The sequence below is a fragment of the Talpa europaea genome, assembly GCF_964194135.1.
Source record: "Talpa europaea genome assembly, chromosome: 16".
Taxonomy (NCBI): Eukaryota; Metazoa; Chordata; class Mammalia; order Eulipotyphla; family Talpidae; genus Talpa; species Talpa europaea.
Window position 1 is genome coordinate 11,983,437 of NC_140084.1, and position 17,188 is coordinate 12,000,624.

Here is a 17,188-nt window from a genome sequence, read left to right on the forward strand (position 1 = left end):
GAACAGGTGGATCTACTGAAATACACTGCTGAGGGGAGCAGCGGGCGAGACAGGAGAGGTCTGCAGTGCCATGTGGGCTATTCCCTGGCCAGCAGGGGGATTGAGCTCATGCTGCAGAGGTTGCAGACCGCTTCATAGTGCTGTGCTCAACCCCTTGTGCCACCAGGGAGGCCCGGGTCTTGTTTTCTTATTTAGTCTTTCTTATTTACAATCTGTCTGTAATTTGAATGTTTTTATTTCTTTTATTTTTTATTTTTATTTTTTTTAAATATTTTATTGCACTCAAACTTTTTTTTTTTAAAGGTTTATTTATTTATTTATACAAGCACGGGGTACAGTCAGAAGCATGGGAGGGTGAGAGAATTCACCAGAGCCAGAGCTGGGAGCAGAACAGGCAGACTGACGAAATACACTGCTGAGGGGAGCAGTGGGTGCGGCAGGAGAGGTCTGCTGCACCATGTGGGACCCTCACCCGGTGGCCGGGGATCGAACCAGCGCTGCAGAGGCTGCAGGCAGCTTCGCAGCCCAGCGCTTAACCACTGCGCCACCGGGGAGGCCCTTGAATGTTTTTAAATGCAATTAACTGTAATCCATTTACACTTAATGTCAAAGTAGGTTACCATCTTGGTATTTGTTTTCTATTTGTCTCCTCTGTGCTTTCTTGTCTAATTTGAATTAATCAAGTATTTTAAAATCCTTTATATTATCTTCTTGCTGGTGTTGTAGCTGTGCCTTTTTGTATTTCCCCCAGTTACTGCTTGAAAGATAATATTCATCCTTAACTTACCACCATCTGTCTTCAATGAAACCCCTGGCTTTTATATGTTCTACTTTTTTATGTTCCACAGGACACTCTATGCCTCTTTTTCATTTGCGAACTTAGTTTGGACTTAGCTACCTTAAACAATGAATGTGCCCAGTTATAGCATGGGGGATACAGCCAGGTGGGCAACTTAGCGGTGCCCAAAAATGTAGGTAAATTTTTACCTGTTGATCCAATGTACCCTTATTTCATAAAGAAAGTAGAAGATAGCATAGGATCCATAAGCTTAATTCAGTTGAAACCCAGGAAGAAATGTCTAGGTGATCAGCAAACAGGGATGCCAGCCTGAATCTTATACCCTAATGTGAAGGGAACAGAAACCAGGATAGAGGAGGTATGGAGAGTTGGAGCTAGGTTGCTGGAGAGGTGTTTGTTTTCCACTGTGGTGGAAACAACCAGCCCTCCATCCTATCCCCCCAACACATAGGGGTCCGTCATTTGATGTCCTATTGCCCATTTAACCTTTGGATAGGACTTTGGTTCCTCCTTGGGTAGACCAACAGGCAGTGGCCACCATACAAATAGAAAATGGCAGACTTGCTGTTTAGAGTTGGCACCAAGGGTCCGCTGACCTTGGCGGGCCTTGAGCCCAGGTTCTGCGACTAGCCCACAGTGAATTTCTTCAAGAGAGCCCTCCTTAGTGCCCAGAGATGGTCACTTTGCTAGGGGTACTGAAGGAGTACCCTGGAGAAATCCTAAGAAGACCTCGTTTTTTCCTCTGCAAACATCCCCCTCAGTCCACAAAGGCTGACATCTACACTTTCACCACTGCCTCAACCCCACTTGTCCAGGGAAAGAAAGTGAGCCTTTCCTGTGAGTAAAGAAATCCAGGCCTGCAAAAATGAAAAATGATGTAAAAAATATATTAACTAACTAAATAAATAAAAGAAATCCAGGCCTGCTGTCTTCCTCCCCATCTTATGGATGATATCACCGAGACCCAGAGAAGTTAAATGAAGCTTTAGACAGGGTTGTTTGTCCTAGAGAGAGAATATCCCTTCCGGCCTCCTCCCAGTTTGCAGCACCCACCACACAATCCCCCAGGAGCTAGGACAGTGCCCATATGCATAAGTTTGATTTAGACAGTAGGTGTCCTGATAGAGTGTCTATTCTCCATTCTCTTTCTGTCCTGATCAGCTGGGTGCTAACGTTGTCAACACTTTCAACTGCTGGTCCTTTCCGACGTGGGGTGGAAACTGGTTTTGAGAAGGGAGGCTGGCAAAAGACAGCAGCTGGGGATCTAACAAGCTAGGATGGGACTCAAGGTCCCTACCTACTCTACCCAGGTGTGGACCCCCTTCAAGTGGCTCACATAAATGGCTTTCTTCATCTCCCGCTGGTGCCTGGTCCTGGCCCCTTTCCATCCTACTTCCTAAGGCTTGGGGGAACAGGAGAGGCACAGACAAAGTTTGGGTGGAAGAAACGGGGCAAGGGAAGAAAAGGCCATGGATCACAACTCTAGTTTCTAGGCATCTGGGGGCTTTCATAGCTACCCTGATAATAGCAAATCCCCCTTTCCTAGTTGTGGAACCTGATGCTCAGAGAGGGCAAGTGGTTTTTTCAGGGTCGTCCAGCTAAAGCCGGACTTCATGGATGAGGATGAGAAACTGTTCTGGGTGGGACTCAGGGGCCCTTTGATAAATAAAAGACCTCATGCAATAGGCTGGGTCCTTGAGAGGCACAGGCGAGTTGGGGTGAGCTTGGCCAAAGCCCCTTGTGGGTCCCATTCCCCTCTCCCATCCAGCTCTACCCCTGCCCCAATAGGAGAGGGAGGGGGAGGGCCTCTTGGGGCTATGCCAGGAATGCAACCACACCAGGGCCTTGAAGGGAAAAGGGCAGCCTGCCACCCAGAAGGGTGGAAGCGTGTGTGAAAGGGGGGCCACTCTGCTCCCCTCCTCTAATGTCCAGGTCCTCCTCCTCCTGGCAGCAGGGAGCCAGGTGCACTCCTTCTAGGGGCATCACCAACCTGGGAGCAGGAAGTTGGGAATCTGCTCTCCTCGGATGGGGCAAACACGAGAGAGGGGGCAGGTGCTCTTGCCAGCAGCTCCTCCCACCACCACCGCCATTAGCCAAGGCAATTGTTTCAAGAAATGTCCACCCAAACCCCAGAGCTCAAAGCTCTGAGCCAGTTTTCTGAGCCAGGGAGGTGGGGGACCAGGAGGGAATGGGGGGGGGGGGGAGAAAGGGCCAGAAACTCGACAGGAATTCCAGCCACTGTTTCTATGTCCAGTCTGACCCCTGACCTCAGACTTCATGTCCATTCTCTCTCATCAGCTATGATTTTGAGAGTTAGGGTCTGTGACGTCCTCCCTGTACAGACAGGAGGCAGAGGCCAGTGGTTCAGCCATTGGTGTGCGTGGTAGGTGGGCCCTGCACCTGAGCCCCGCCAGCTGCCAGCCGAAGGGCTTAACCACGGCACAAGGAGGCTTCCTATCAGCTGCTCAGGACGCCCGGCTGTGAACTTCCCAGCGCACAGGCTGCGAGGGACCTGCAGGGGTATCTAGTGGGAAGTCTGGTGCAGAGGCCCATGGGGGCGCTTGTTGTCCTTGCAGGGGTGGCTGCAGGCCTGTCGTGTGTCGTGTAGCTAGAAGCTCACAACTGGACACATTCCTGTCTACAGAGGTGCGCTGGACCACCTGCTTGTCCCGTTCCCCGTGCCCTATGGCCCTCCCCACACCCCTATGACTTTAGCTTCCCTTCTGCAAGGGCCAAGGGCCACGTGAGAGGACAGACAGCAGGGGTGTGGGTGCTGAGGCTCAGTGAGAGAGGAAGATGGACTGCACCATGGCGCCAGCCAGTGTGACCTCAGCCCTTGGCCTCATCCTAAGGAGAGAGGGATCTGTGCATTACTGTGGGTAGCTAGACCCTCCATAACCCTACTCTGAGTGCTGGGGGTAAGCAAAGCCAGCACCCAAAGCATCTAGGCAGACCCATGCCCAGAGGTGGGCTGTCTAAGGGGCTCTTGTGCTGACCCTGGCACTACCTCCCCAAGTTCTCCATGACTTATCTGAAGGCCCCCAAAGGGTAACACCCCATCATCAAAGCCAACATCTTTGCCAGACCCTGAAGATCCTGGGAGCAGCCCCTAATGCAGAGGGGTGTGTGTGTGTGTGTGTGTGTATGTGTGCATGTGCTTGTAGGTGTGTGTACGTAAGGGACAGGGAGTAGGAAAGCAGACTGGTGCATTTTGCTTTGTGACAGAGCTGGCCAGATGATTATACATGTCTCTTAAGAGGAGAGAGGGGGCCCATACACCCCTGGCAGTTTCCCTCCAGGAGCTGGAGGGACAGGGTTCTGCTGGAGTCTGGCTTAGCCTGAGGCAGGGCCAGGAGACACCTCCCTGTGCCTGCTCAGTTTCCTCCCACCCTTCAGCCCATTGCAGCTCTCAGGGTCTTGTTCTTGGCAGCATCAGGGTGGAGTGTCCTGGACAGGCAGAGGGGCAGGCGAAAGGGCAGAGCAGGGAGAGGGTGCCATGCTAAGGAAGTCCACAGAGTGACTTTGACTTTGGGCAGGAGACTTAGCTCTCCTTAGTCAAATCAAGATCATTCTAAGCCTTATCTCTTGTTGTTGGAAGATTACATCAGAGGGTAGAAAATATAGTTCAAGTGCATTGCCAGCAGTGTCTGGCACGGGCAGGAGCGCAATCAAAGGAGTGTTCCTCGGTGCTGATCCCACTGCCCAGGGCATCAAATCACACCAGTTCTATAAGGTTTGAAAAAGGCAAGACCCAAGGTGGTGAGGGGGACGAGAAGGCTGCCAGAGGTGAGCTCTGTGAAGGACATAGAGAAATGGTGACAAGAAGGACAAAGGGCACAGGCAGGCCCAGAAGCCAGGGGCAGAGTGGCAGCTCTGGCCATCCCTACTGGATGGAACCTGGAAACAGGGAGAAAATGTGGGGTGTAATGTGGGGTGCTGGATCACAGCTGGGTTTCTTGTCTCACACAGAAGCCTGGTCCTGACTGACAAGGGGATGATCAGGATGGCTTAGACATTGTTCTAGTAAAATTCTATGCAGAGCCTGGAAATCAGACTACAACCCATCTCTGAGCAGGGCAGGGCATCCAGAGCGGGCTTCCTGGCCCTCTTTACAGAACCTTCTACCCTCTGGCCCAGCACCCCACTTCAGTGTTCCCTCATTCTTCCCAGCCGACCTGGGGGGCTTTATCCCCTTGCCTCAGGCAGTGACAGAGCTGGGGTCAACTTTGAACCTGAAGTCCAGGGAGACCATGGGAGGTTTCTTCCCCAGAGTAGGGCTGGCAACCCACCCCCACTTTCTGCTCCCCTCAGCCTCAGCCCACAGCCCCAATTCCCTCCAAGACAATTCTTTCCTGCCCCTCCGCCCAGTCAGCTGCCTGTATTGATCTACCCTGGGCAGGTCTCTCTTTAAAATATTTCTTCTTGAGCCTTCCCAGTGGCGCAGCTTGAGCGCTGGGCTGCAAAGCTGCCCGCAGCCTCTGCAGCGCCAGTTCAATCCCCGGCTGGTGGCGAGGGTCCCACATGGCGCGCAGACCTCTCCTGCCACCCGCTGCTCCCCTCAGCAGTGTACTTCGGTCCTTCTGCCTGCTCTGCTCCCCGCTCTGGCTCTGGTGAATTATCTCACCCTCCTGCACTTCTGACTGTACCCAGTGCTTGTGTAAATAAATAAATAAATCTTAAAAAAAAAAAACTTCTTTCTAATATTCAAGCCTGCAGATGCTGGCCCCAAGGACTGCTCTTCTCTGCACCCCCAGTGCCATCCTCTGGCTGCTGAGCCCTGAACCCTCCGCAGACTGCTCACTCTCAGGTTCTGCTCCTATCCCCACCCCCTCCCTCTGCTGCTCCTCCCTTTTCAGGGCAAGGTGTTTGTCCCCTTCAGGCAGGCCATCTCCCCCCACCCTGCCCCCACGTAGAACAAGCCCAAGTCTCCAAAGCTTCCAAAGAAGTCCACCGTTTATACCACGATCCCTCAACCCAGACCCCTCCCCAGTGCACTGAGCAAACATGGCCAAGTCCAGGGTGACGGTCAGGACACTAGGTCAGGACCCCAACTTCTAGGGAGCCCTCTGGGAAGCACACTCTGTAGCCGGTGGAGGCCATTCCCTCACTGGCCTTCTACTTTCCTTTGGTGACCGGCCTCTCTGCAGGGGATGGGGTATGGAGCAATTTGTCCTGGCCTCTCTACTCGAGCTGCCAAGGCTGCAGGCTGACGGGTTCCCCAGAGGCAGTAGCTGATGCCATTTGCATGTTCTTGGGGTCAGGCCTCAGGACTCCCAGGCACTGGGGCCCAGGAAACAGACTTCATGGACAGCCGCTCTCCCCGTGACTTATGTTCCTTGAGTGTGTTCTGGCCTCTCCCCAGGGTGCCAGAAATATGTGTGTCCTCCCCACCAGGCTCTGAGCTCCCTGAGGGCGGGGACTTGTCCCATTGATCTCTTTTTCCTGGTGTCCAGCAAGGTCAGGGGACATTCAGGGATGCACATATTCATGTCAATTCCGAGGGACAACGGCGACATGCCATCAGGATGGTCCCGTGGTGCAGGCTGGAGGGGGCGGGCACCTGAATCTGGTTCTGCCCAGAGCCCCCAAGTTGTGCTGTTTCACCTCCCTCTCCGCTGAATAGCTCCACTTCCACCAGGGACCCCCCAGGGCCTCCAGGACTCCCCTAACCAACAAATGAGGTCTGCTTCATTAAAAAGACACTGGACACCACGAGAGGTTTGTCGTGGGCTCTGCTGACCAAGGCTATGGATGGCTCATCCTGTCTGTCTCCTGCCTCAGCTCAGCAGGTTTCCTTGCCCGTGCCAGGGGGGCTCGCACCGTGATCGCTGTGCAGGGCAGCTCTGCCTTGTGCACTGGTAACCTCGTGCACTGTCTCGGTGCCCTTTTCAGCTGCAGGGGTCCTTGTGGGACCTCCTTCTTTTCTGGGGTGTTTGGGGCCTGGCTCTGCACAGACCTTCTTCTGGTAGTTTCCCTGCAGCTGCCCCAACCTTAGCTGGGTCTGCTGCCTCGTGAGAGACTTTTGAGCTGTGGACATCCGCACCACTGCCTGCATTTCCAGGGGAAGCGTCATGAATAACCATGGGTGTTGGCCCCACCCATTGCTCCATGAGGCCCTTATTTCATCCTGCCCCGTCTTGTGCCAGCTACCTTGTCCCAGTCCACCAATTTCAGCTTGGGCTCCATCGGAGGGTCTGTCTTCTGGCTGTTGACTGAGGCTACAGCCCCATTCTCCATGGAACCCTAGAGATACAGAAGATACAAGTGGATTACTACAGAGGGTGAGGGAAGAGGGTCCCAGAGGGGGTGCACCCCCCATAGTGGGGAATGGGGTGGTCAGAAGCCAGCAACACTGAGTGCACCTGAAAACAGGAATATGCTGATGTGGGTGGTACTATTCTCTGCACAAAAAGAGAGACAGAAAGATCTGGGACAGTAAAAAAAACAACTGGCTGAGGGACCGTAGGAGAATGGCAGCTGTTAGTGGGAATGCCCTGCGCAAGGGTGTCCCTGCCAGCCTTCCCCCAGGTCCCTGGCATGGTACCTGATATGACGTCTCACCCACCTCAGTCCTTCCCTGGTAATTCAACAGAGCCTGTGGGCCCTAGGCTGGATCAGTAGGTCCACATGCCCACAAGAAAGGCAGCCCAGCGCAGGGAGCTGTCCCTCCAGAAGCCCCCACTGTGGGTCAGCAGTCACACGTAGGGCAGCACTGACAGAGCAGTGTCCAAATAGGCTCAAGGTTAAACCTGACTAACAGCGAGGCAAAGCCAGGGTAAATGGAATGTACTGGGAAAGTCACAGAGCCCCGCCGGCACTGACGTCTCCTGGCATGAGGCTGGAAAGGGGAAGCTGGCATGTAGGTAAAACTCAAGATCCCCTGCAGGAAGGGTGGGGACAGCACTGCCCATGTGGGCAGGGGCTGCCCTCTGTGTCCCTGCGACACAGGGGACCATGGCGCCCTGGAGGGGAAGTGGAAGCTGGGCACTGGTGAGAGCAAGCGTGGACTGAGGAGCCCGCTGTGATTTCTACTGTTGCAATTCTTACATTTTTGCTTCCAAATGACCTACAGGAGGTGAGGGTGACCCTGTCCATGCTGGCATTTTCTGGGACAACCCTTACATAACCCAACTTTTGTGCATCTGTCTTGGTAAGTATAACTCACTATATTTTTAGTCTTGGTCACCAGTCTGATCCTGGAATTAAAAAAAAAAAAAGCATCTTCGATGATATCTTCAGGACAAGAAGAGTGGATGTTATAGCATATCACAAAACAAAGCATCCTAAACAGTGAATATAAGTGGCAGCTAATAATTGTGTCCCTTCTAATTCTGTCACACCCTCAAACATGCCCTCAAATCTCTGAGCCATTGATTTCCCTTCCCTCCTGGAGAGGCATTTTCTCTTGGCCACCCAAGTATTTTCTTAAGTAAGATGATCTCATCGTTCTCTGCACCTCCCACTCACTGCAATTCCATTTGTCTCACAACAGAACAAAAGGTCTATCTTGGGCCTCTGGTTTTGGTCTGTGGCGCCTTTTTCAGATACCCCTGACTGGCAGACACAGGTATGTTTTGGGTCCATCCACCCAAACAACCACCAGAAGCAAGAGAAAGGACCTCTTGGCTGTGGGTACCAAGCTCTCCTATATGCCACCCATGCTTCTGCTCACCAAGGCTTGGCTGTCTCCTGGAAGCTGTGGTCTTTGCAGAGTCTTCCTTCTGCTCAGCTGTCTGCCTTAGTTTTCAGGGATCTTTCCCAGTTCTTCCACTTTAGGACTGGATAGCTTTTTCCTTGTCACCAGGAAGTTTATGTCCATAACTCCAGCAGCCAACACTGTCTGTTTTCCCCCAGGAGTCTTAGAATGCACCAGTCTCTAAGCATAATGGTTGTCCACGTTCCTCTTCCAAGGTGGGTGATGGAACCAGAGCAGAAGCCAGCAGTGCTCAGCCCCCCTCGTCTGCACATCCCAGTTCATGTCATGGGAAGCCCCCCTTGTCTGCCCATCCTCTGTGGCCCATTCACTTAGTTCAATGCCCCCCCCCCCCCGCCCCCAAAGCTTTTTCCCAGTCTGCTCTCACGGTGTGGCATGTGGTGTGGAGAGCTGGTGTGGTTCAGGGTGTGGTTTGGACCTATTGATCCGTTAACTGGAGGGCCACAAGGACCTGTGATGACAGCTGAGAAGCCTGGAGTAGTGATGAATGGGAGGCCATGGGTGGTGGGAAACAGAAAAAGCCTGGGCAATAAATCATCAAGGGAAATTTGCAGGGATGGGAGCCCCTGCTCCAGATCAGCCTCTTCTTCCCTGACTGATGGTCTCAGAGCTGTGTCACCATGGCCCCCTTCCTATTCCCTCAATTCTAACCTCCTACTAGGGTCCCATCACTGCTTTCAACCACTCATCACTGGTGCGTGTGCACACACACTATACCACACACCCCCCTGAGTGTCCACAGTGTGCCAGAGCACCAGCTCAGAAGACTCTCTGACATCTCTCTGTGACACTGGCCTTTTTCTTACCCCAGGAGAATATCTCCAACTACCCACATCAAAGGCTGGCCCCAAAGTCCTGCTCTGACTTCCGACACCACTTTCTCAAACGTAAACATATTATTGTCCTCTGCAGATTGCCTTATCCTGACCTTCCTTTGTTCATTCATTCCAATTCTTGCAAATCTAAGTGTGAAATCAAAACTATATTTTATTGGTAGGAGCCCTTGTTTCTCCAACTGAAGACAGCGAGCATCATCCCGGGAAATCTATCTCAATTTCCCTGCACTGATTTTTTTTCTATGCTCAGAACTTCTCTACATTTAAAGTCAATCCCACATATTTCCATACTCCTCTCCTGCCGTGCCCTTGGATTAACCCTCATTTCCCCCTCTAGTTATCAGGGGTGACCTGTCATTTCTAATGCCAGGGTGTGGTGTGGAGAGCTGCTGTGGTTCAGGTGGTTTGGACCTGCTGGTCTGTACATTGCAGGCCACAAGGACGTGGGACAAAGGCTGGCATTTTCCTTCTTCAATGTCACTCTGTCCAGGATGATGACAGAGATGAACTTTCATGAACCCTCACTATGTGCCCAGCCCTTTAGTCTTCATAACTGTAGCAAGTGGGCATGGTTATTATTCCCAAGTGCTAGATAAGGGCACCTAGGCACGAAGCAGACACACAGCTAGAAAGGGGTGGAGCCAGCAGTTAGACTCTGGAATATTCTCTTAACCACACATACTTCTTCCCTAGCCATTCCAGCCAGAAATGAGCCCTTCATTATCCAACTGTCTAAAAATCATATTTCCCCCATGTCCCACTGCCTCATTTCGTATTTATCATTTCCTGCCTCTTGTTTCTACACATTCTGTAATTTTCCAGTCCAGTGGTGGTAGATTGCAACAGGTTGGGAAACTATAGTTTCAGATCTCAGGCTGTCTAGGATGGGCTCTTCCAAACACTAGATGTTCCACTCATATTTCCTCAGTGGCAACGTTTCAGTGCTGGGTGTTTGCAAAACAGTCAAGGTTCCCTGAGACACCTGCTGAGGGGAAGCTTGGCTGCTGTGGTAGGGCTATGCAGGGCTCATGTGCCTTGGAATCTAAACAAACAGGGTGGACACATCTGCTTAAAGCAGAGAGGTGGCCCAGGACACTGGCCACACCATCTTAAAATGCCACACTGGGAAGGATGAGACGGTAAACATACACAGGCATCAAAACTCCAGTATTCTAGACCATATGTTATCAGTGCCCTTTGGTCAAGTATATAGGACAGGGGTGAGCAGCACTAAAAGTCCCCTAAGCTGATAGGAGATTGCCAATATTTTATTTTGTCAGATAAAAATATTCTTTCCAATTACCATCAGCAACTTTTCCTAAGTGAAAGGACATTTCAGTACCAAATAAGTATGGCATGAACATGTTTGGAGGGAGAAACAAAGGGCAAACCTTTCCAAGGAAGGGCATTTGGCAACTTTCCACTGACATTTAAAAAATAAGTTCTATTTAAAAATATTTTCTGGACCTCCCTGGTGGCGCAAAGGGTTAAGCACTGCACTATGAAGCAATCTGCAGCCTCTGCAGCACGAGTTCGATCCCCGGCCAGCCAGGGAGCAACCCATATGGCACAGCAGATCTCTTCTGACATGCCCGCTGCTCCCCTCAGCAGTGTATGTCAGTCAATCTGTCTGTTCTGTTCCCCACTCTGTCTCTGGTGAATCCTCCCACCCCATCTCTGGCCTGCACCCCAGCTCTTGTATGCATAAATAAATAAATCTTTAAAAAAATAAATTAAAAAAATTACTAATGCAGGCAGACTCAGACAGCCTCTCCTGTCTCACATCTCGCCTGCTGCTCCTCTCAGCAGTGTATTTCAATAAATCCCCCTTTCAGTTCTCAAAAAACAATTATAAATGCAGAGAAATGTTAACCTAAAATTTTGTTTTGAGAGCAATAATTGGACATAATTGTTTTCTTGTTTCAGAGGGTCCTATGTTTTAATGTTTTACTTGAAAAACAGACACTGAAAATTCAGTTTCACAGAGAGGTGTTGGCTAACAGTGGATATTCCAGGTGAAATGTTCCAGGTGAAATGTGGGGAGTGGCCCTGGAGGAAAGGGAGTGGCTCCTGCCCGGGGCCTGGCTCACCGCTGGCACTCCCAGCACGAGGGGACAGGGACTCTCTCTAGACATCTGTGGCTCTTGATGTACACGGACCGGGGAGGAAACGAAAGGTTCCCCTTCAGAGTATCAAAAAGATATCTGGGGTCTCCCTGGTGGCTCAGCGGTTGAGCACTGGGTCGCAAAGCTGCCCGCAGCCTCTGCAGCACCAGTTCGATCCCCGGCCGCCGGGCAAGGGTCCCACATGGCGTGCAGACCTCTCTTGCCGCCCGCTGCTCCCCTCAGCAGTGTACTTCGTCAGTCTGCCTGCTCTGCTCTCCGCTCTGGCTCTGGTGAATTCTCTCACCCTCCCACACCTCTGACTGTACCCAGTGCTTGTATAAATAAATAAATAAATCTTAAAAAAAAAAAGTTATCTGCTTCCCCATATTCACGCAGCACTTTTTACAGTAGCCATGATTTGGAAACAACCTAAGAGCCCAAGTGCATGCATATACGTGTATGTAAACATAGAATGCTACTTCGCTATGAAAAAAGATGAAATCTTGCCAACAGCAATAACATGGAAGTACTCTGAGAATATTATGCTAAGTCAAATATTATGCTAAGTCATATGGAGAAAGACATGTGGCAGATAAAGAAAATAGAGAACAGGGGCCTCCCTGGTAGCGCAAGAGGTTAAGACGCAACCTATGAAGCTATCCGCAGCCACTGCAGCACAAGTTCCATACCCGGCCAGGGAGCTACCCGCATGGTGCAACAGACCTCTCCTGTCTCGCCCGCTGCTCCCTTCAGCAGTGTATTTCTGTCAGTCTGCCTGTTCTGTTCCCCACTCTGTCTCTGCTGAATCCTCTCACTCCCCCTGCACACACCCCTCTGGCCTGTACCCCAGTTCTTGTATGCATAAATGAATCTTTAAAAAGAAACAAGAGAATAAGCAAAACAAAGCAAAATCAAATTTAGATTTATGACACAAGAATGGTGGTTACCAGAAAGGGTGAGGTGGGGTGGGGTAAACAAGTGGAGGAGTTCAACTGAATGCTGGTGGATGTCCCGACTTCCGGTACCTAACACGGTATGTACAGACGTCGACATATAATGCTGTCGACATATAAATAATGTCGGAAACCAGTATTACCACAATAAGATAATTAAAAGTACGTGTCTGTGTGTGTGTGTGTGTGTTGGGGGAGGGCTGGAAGTAAGCTGTTCCTGGCCTCTCCCTCTTTCTGCTGTTCATCTTAATCACCACTTCGGACCTGGAGTCACCATGTAGAAAAATCACAGGCGATAAACTTTGACCAATAAATCCCAGAATAACCATATAAACGACGTGCTTTCTGGGTGGCTCTTGGAATCACACCCTCCCTGACACAAACCCAGGTCATTAATTACAAGCTCGTACGCACCTTCAAGGAGAGCCAGGGCCAGAGCACAGTGGCGGTGCCAGGAGCAGAAATTCCCTTAGGTACAAGGAAGTGTCCTCTAGCACATCTTTCCTGACTTTTCCTTTTGAGTCCAGCGGTGAGACTTCAAAAGATCTAAAAGCCTCCATGTACAGAGAAGCCCCTGTAGTCCTACTCTGGGGGCTGCTCAAGTCCGAACCTGGGGGGCAGTGGAGGACTCCCAGAACTGAGTCCTGCTCAGAGCCTCAGCATCACACACTTGGATCTGGGCCAAAGTTTCTAGACTTCCATGCCCCAGTGTTTATTTTATAGTTGAGCTGGGTGGCTCACCCTTGAATTCCACAGGCAAACACCATCCGTGAATCAGAAGTGTGTAAAGGTCATTCCCGGGACCTACAGTACAGCTCAAACTTTAAAAGACTTAAAAAAAATGTTTCATGGAAACTTCCACAATGCATTATTTAAAAGATTCTCCTAGGGGGGAAAATCCTGAAAGAAAGAAAGGAAATCTTTAAAACCCCCAAATGTCACAAAGCGAAGAATATGTTTTTTTTCCGGTACTTGGAAATTGTTCTGGGTGATGCCTTTGGATTGAATATGTTCCTGTGTTTGGCAAGGGAAATGAGTAATTTTGTAGTCAGACTCATGCTGGATTCCTAAGAACAGCCAGTCCACGCATGGATGAGTGTGGCCGATGTGGGATAGCCAACCCACCAGTGTCAGGTGACAGGAGCAACCGGCTACTGTCCTGGAGCAATGAGGTGGATCTGAAGACCCTTCAGACCTCTTCCCCTTAGGAAGGCAGGCCAGAGGACCGGCAAGCTAGATGTACTTTTGTGGTCAGATCCCAGGGTGTTTGGGGAGGACCTCGGTGAGGCTAGAAGGGCAGAGCTCGGAATGACAGTCTCTTGTCCCTTATGCCTTTCCCTGGACTGTGTCCCGAGTTTAAGCCTAGCACCTGCTGTCTTGCTCCCTGCTTGACCCCCAAGGGGTTTGCACTCAAATGCTTGCGAATCGGTGTGTTAATGACTAGATGGTAACATGTTTGGGTTCTGGGGCACAGACTTGGTGAGGCCAATGGTGTGTGAGTGGAGCAGGAAGGAAGAACTCTGTGTCAGGGACTTGCAAAGTCTGTATGTGCTTGGCAAGAGAGGGTCAATGTGCTCTGTCAGGAGATGATCAGGCACTGGCCATCCTGAGCTGAGATCGCTGGACATGCTAGGCTATGAGAGCATGGAGGGTGAGGAAGGCATTGCCATCTCTGTAGAGCCTCCAGACATAGTCCCGGGGGCCAGGGGAAGAAGCCAGTGAGAGTAGCGCCAACCCTAGCCTCTCTCCACACAGCGCCAATTCCCGGCTGGTCAGCAGGAGTTATTTCTTCTCAGGTCAGCCCAAGCCTCACAGAGATGGTCCTCCCTCTTCTTCTGGTCACCCTCCTCTGCCCATTGCCCTCACACTCATCCTTGGAACCTAGGAAGACCCGAGAGGGGTTCCCTGCCAGTTTCCTGGGGGTCTCAGCCAGTTCCCCCAGCACCTCTGGCTCTCAGAGGCTGGGAAGAGCCCAGGCCACTCATCTAGTTCTTCATGCTGCAGACTGAACAGCAAACGAAGGATGTGGTTGCAGACCAGGCTCAGACTTCGCTATCACTTGGGCATGGAACCTGAGGATCTTTCTCTTGGAACAAGAGGTTGTTTCTGGTGGTATCCACCCCTCCCAAGTTCCTGCTCTGTCTTCAGAGACAGGGCAGATGCCATGGTTAGTGAAGCATAGTGAGTTCATCAATAAGACAAGTTTTGTGTGCATTGGAAACATGTAGGAAAATTTGTTACTTCCACAAGGAAAGATGCCGTCAGTTTTCTCAACACATGCAACACCAAGAAACAAAAAACAAGAACAACAACAACAACAATAAAAAACAAGCAAAACCATGAAGCACCCTTTTACTACAGGAAAAAAAGAAAAGCAACACGTGTAGCAATTCCTGGCTACTGTCACTTGGTCTTGACATCAGGGAGGCTGTTGGGTATGGAGGGGATGGCCCTGAAATCGAAGGTTAGGCCCTTTTCAAAGGGGGTGGCCCAGATTTAGATCTAAGTCAGGTAAGGATGAGGGGAGGTATGTGTTGCTAGACCTTTCGATGTTTAAGAAAAATTGGAAATCGATTTCTATGTGAAATCTCTAGATTAAAAAGTCTGACTTGCATTTCTAAGAAATAAATGGATGATGTGGGCTAAACCAACCTGTCTCAATACCAAGACAGCCCTCTGGCTGCCGTTGTCAAATGTCCTGGTGCTGCGGCCCTCCTGCCCCTAGTGCGGTCACAGAGAATGATGGGCACAGGCAGCCCACCTCCAGATTGGAGCCGGGTGGCACCCACACAGGGAAGGCCTGCAGGGTCAGCTGTGCGAAGGCCGAGGGTGGGCTGGGTGACAGGTTGGCAGCAGAGAACCAGAGCCCCAGCAAGGCTCAAGGAATTGTAACCCCGGGCCTTCTCTCCTTCCAGTCTAGGATCAAGAGAAAGCAGGTGGTCAGGGAGCAGAAGTGGAAGTAGACCCTGATTTTTACTGGTTCTTTCCGCCTCCACAGTGCCTGGAAAGGAGGCAAAATCTGTACCAAAAAAAAAGAAATGACAGTGGAGATGCAGACTATGCCCCAGGGATGCTGATTCCACAGTCTCACTTGCAGAGGCCTGATGTGGGTTGATTTGGCTTCCCTATCCTGCCCCTCTTCCCATGTGGAAGTCCTAACCCCAGAACCTCAGAATGTGACTTTATTTGGAAGAAGGTCATTGCAGATGTCATTACTTAAGATGAAGTCATGAGGGTGGGCTCAAATCCAATATGACAGGTGTCCTTATAATAAGGGGACGCTTGGACACAGGGATGAACACAGGGAAAATGTCATGTGGCCAAGGAGGCAGAGATCAATGTGGAAGGGTAGCTACAAATCCAGAAAACCAAAGATGCTGGCAAAGCGCTGGAAGCTGGGAGGGCAACAGAGCAGATTCTTCCTCACAGCCCTCAGAAGCACTAACCCTGCCATACCTTGATCATGGACTTCAGAACCATGAGGCAATAAATTTCTATTGCGCAGCCGCCCAGTTGGTATAACTTTGCTACAGCAGCCCTAGCAAACAAGGTCTGATTCAGTGTTCCCCAGGGGGATCAAGCTCAGGAAGGAGGGGACAGGGCAGAAGAAGGAATTCGAACAGCAGAGAGGATACTGAGGGAAGTACCCAAGAGGACGAGAAAAGATTGCATCTCATCCTACACTGGGGAGGTGGCAGAATCCAGGACTTTGTACTCAACACAGCCTTCCTGCCAGGCCCGTGGTGACAGACCCCCACAGATGGCTCCTGGAAGTGGGGGGACTCAAGTACCTCCTTTCTAGCCTGCAGTTTGCTATCTGGCAGCCAGGGATGGACTTGTTCCCCTCTTCAGGGCTTGAGAAGTCACTTCCCAGTGTCCGAGCCACCTCCATAGTGTCTGCCATTACCACCCAGCAAACACAGCTGGCATCTCCTTGGCAAGCACACAATTCTCCGTGAGACAGGCAGCAAGTGTGCCATGGTGGGGGAAACTGAGGCAAAAGGGACCAAGTCACTGATTTCTCAAGATCTCGCCAATAGTTTTTGAAGAGCCAGCCAGGAACCCAGGGCTGTTCCCACTAAGGTTCTCCATGCGACCCCCTCTGCACATGTTCCTGGGACTCCCCAGATGCTCTGAAGGCTGGGTTTTCTCCAGTGCCCAGACTCTGTGCTCTCCAGAGAAGGTTTGCTCAGAGGGTGCATGGAGGGAAGAGAAAAGAGAAGAACAAGAGAGAGACTGCACTCTGCATGGCAAACAAACAAGCCGCCCAAGCAGGGCGTGAAAGGAGGCAGTGTGCTGAGGGTGGGGGGCGGGGGGGCGGGGAGCCGGCATAAAGGAATGTTGTTTGGGACAGCGGGGCTGGGCACCGAGGGATGGACAGATGGCCTTTTATCCCGAAGTCTGGGTTTGGCCTGAAAACCCTTTTTCTGAAATGAAATGGTGCCCCAGGCCCTGTGTCCAGCTGCCCCCAGGCCCTGAAGGCCCAGTGAAAAGTGGGGGCTCCAGTGTCTCAGCACACCTGGGCAGCCCAGGGCTGATAAGAAGGCGCAGGCGCCCAGAGAAAGAGAAAAGGGCTGGGGCCCTATAGGCACCCAGAGTCTTGGTGAGTCTTTGGGGAGAAGCCTTCTGTGTGAACAAGCCATCCCCGAGGTCCCCAGGGAGTCTCCTGGGAGCTGGTTATTTTGGGCAGCTAGAAACTTGGGCTAAAATGTGGGTAGCAGCCTCTGCTTCTTCCGTCTCTAACAAGCTACCCTCTGCCTGGCCTACCCTGGTTTTCTATT

At 51.3% G+C, this 17,188-nt stretch overlaps 1 protein-coding gene across 1 annotated transcript in view; it reads right to left on the bottom strand.

Annotated features, from left to right (window-relative positions):
- FA2H (fatty acid 2-hydroxylase) overlaps nucleotides 1–17,188 on the bottom strand; it is a gene marked incomplete at both ends in the record, with an annotated part of 43,717 nt that overhangs the window by 9,912 nt on the left and 16,617 nt on the right. Inside the window, one exon of the mRNA XM_084257900.1 lies at nucleotides 6,950–7,042. Within this exon, the coding sequence (XP_084114026.1) occupies nucleotides 6,950–7,042 (93 nt within the window). The remainder of the gene's footprint in view (nucleotides 1–6,949; nucleotides 7,043–17,188) is intronic.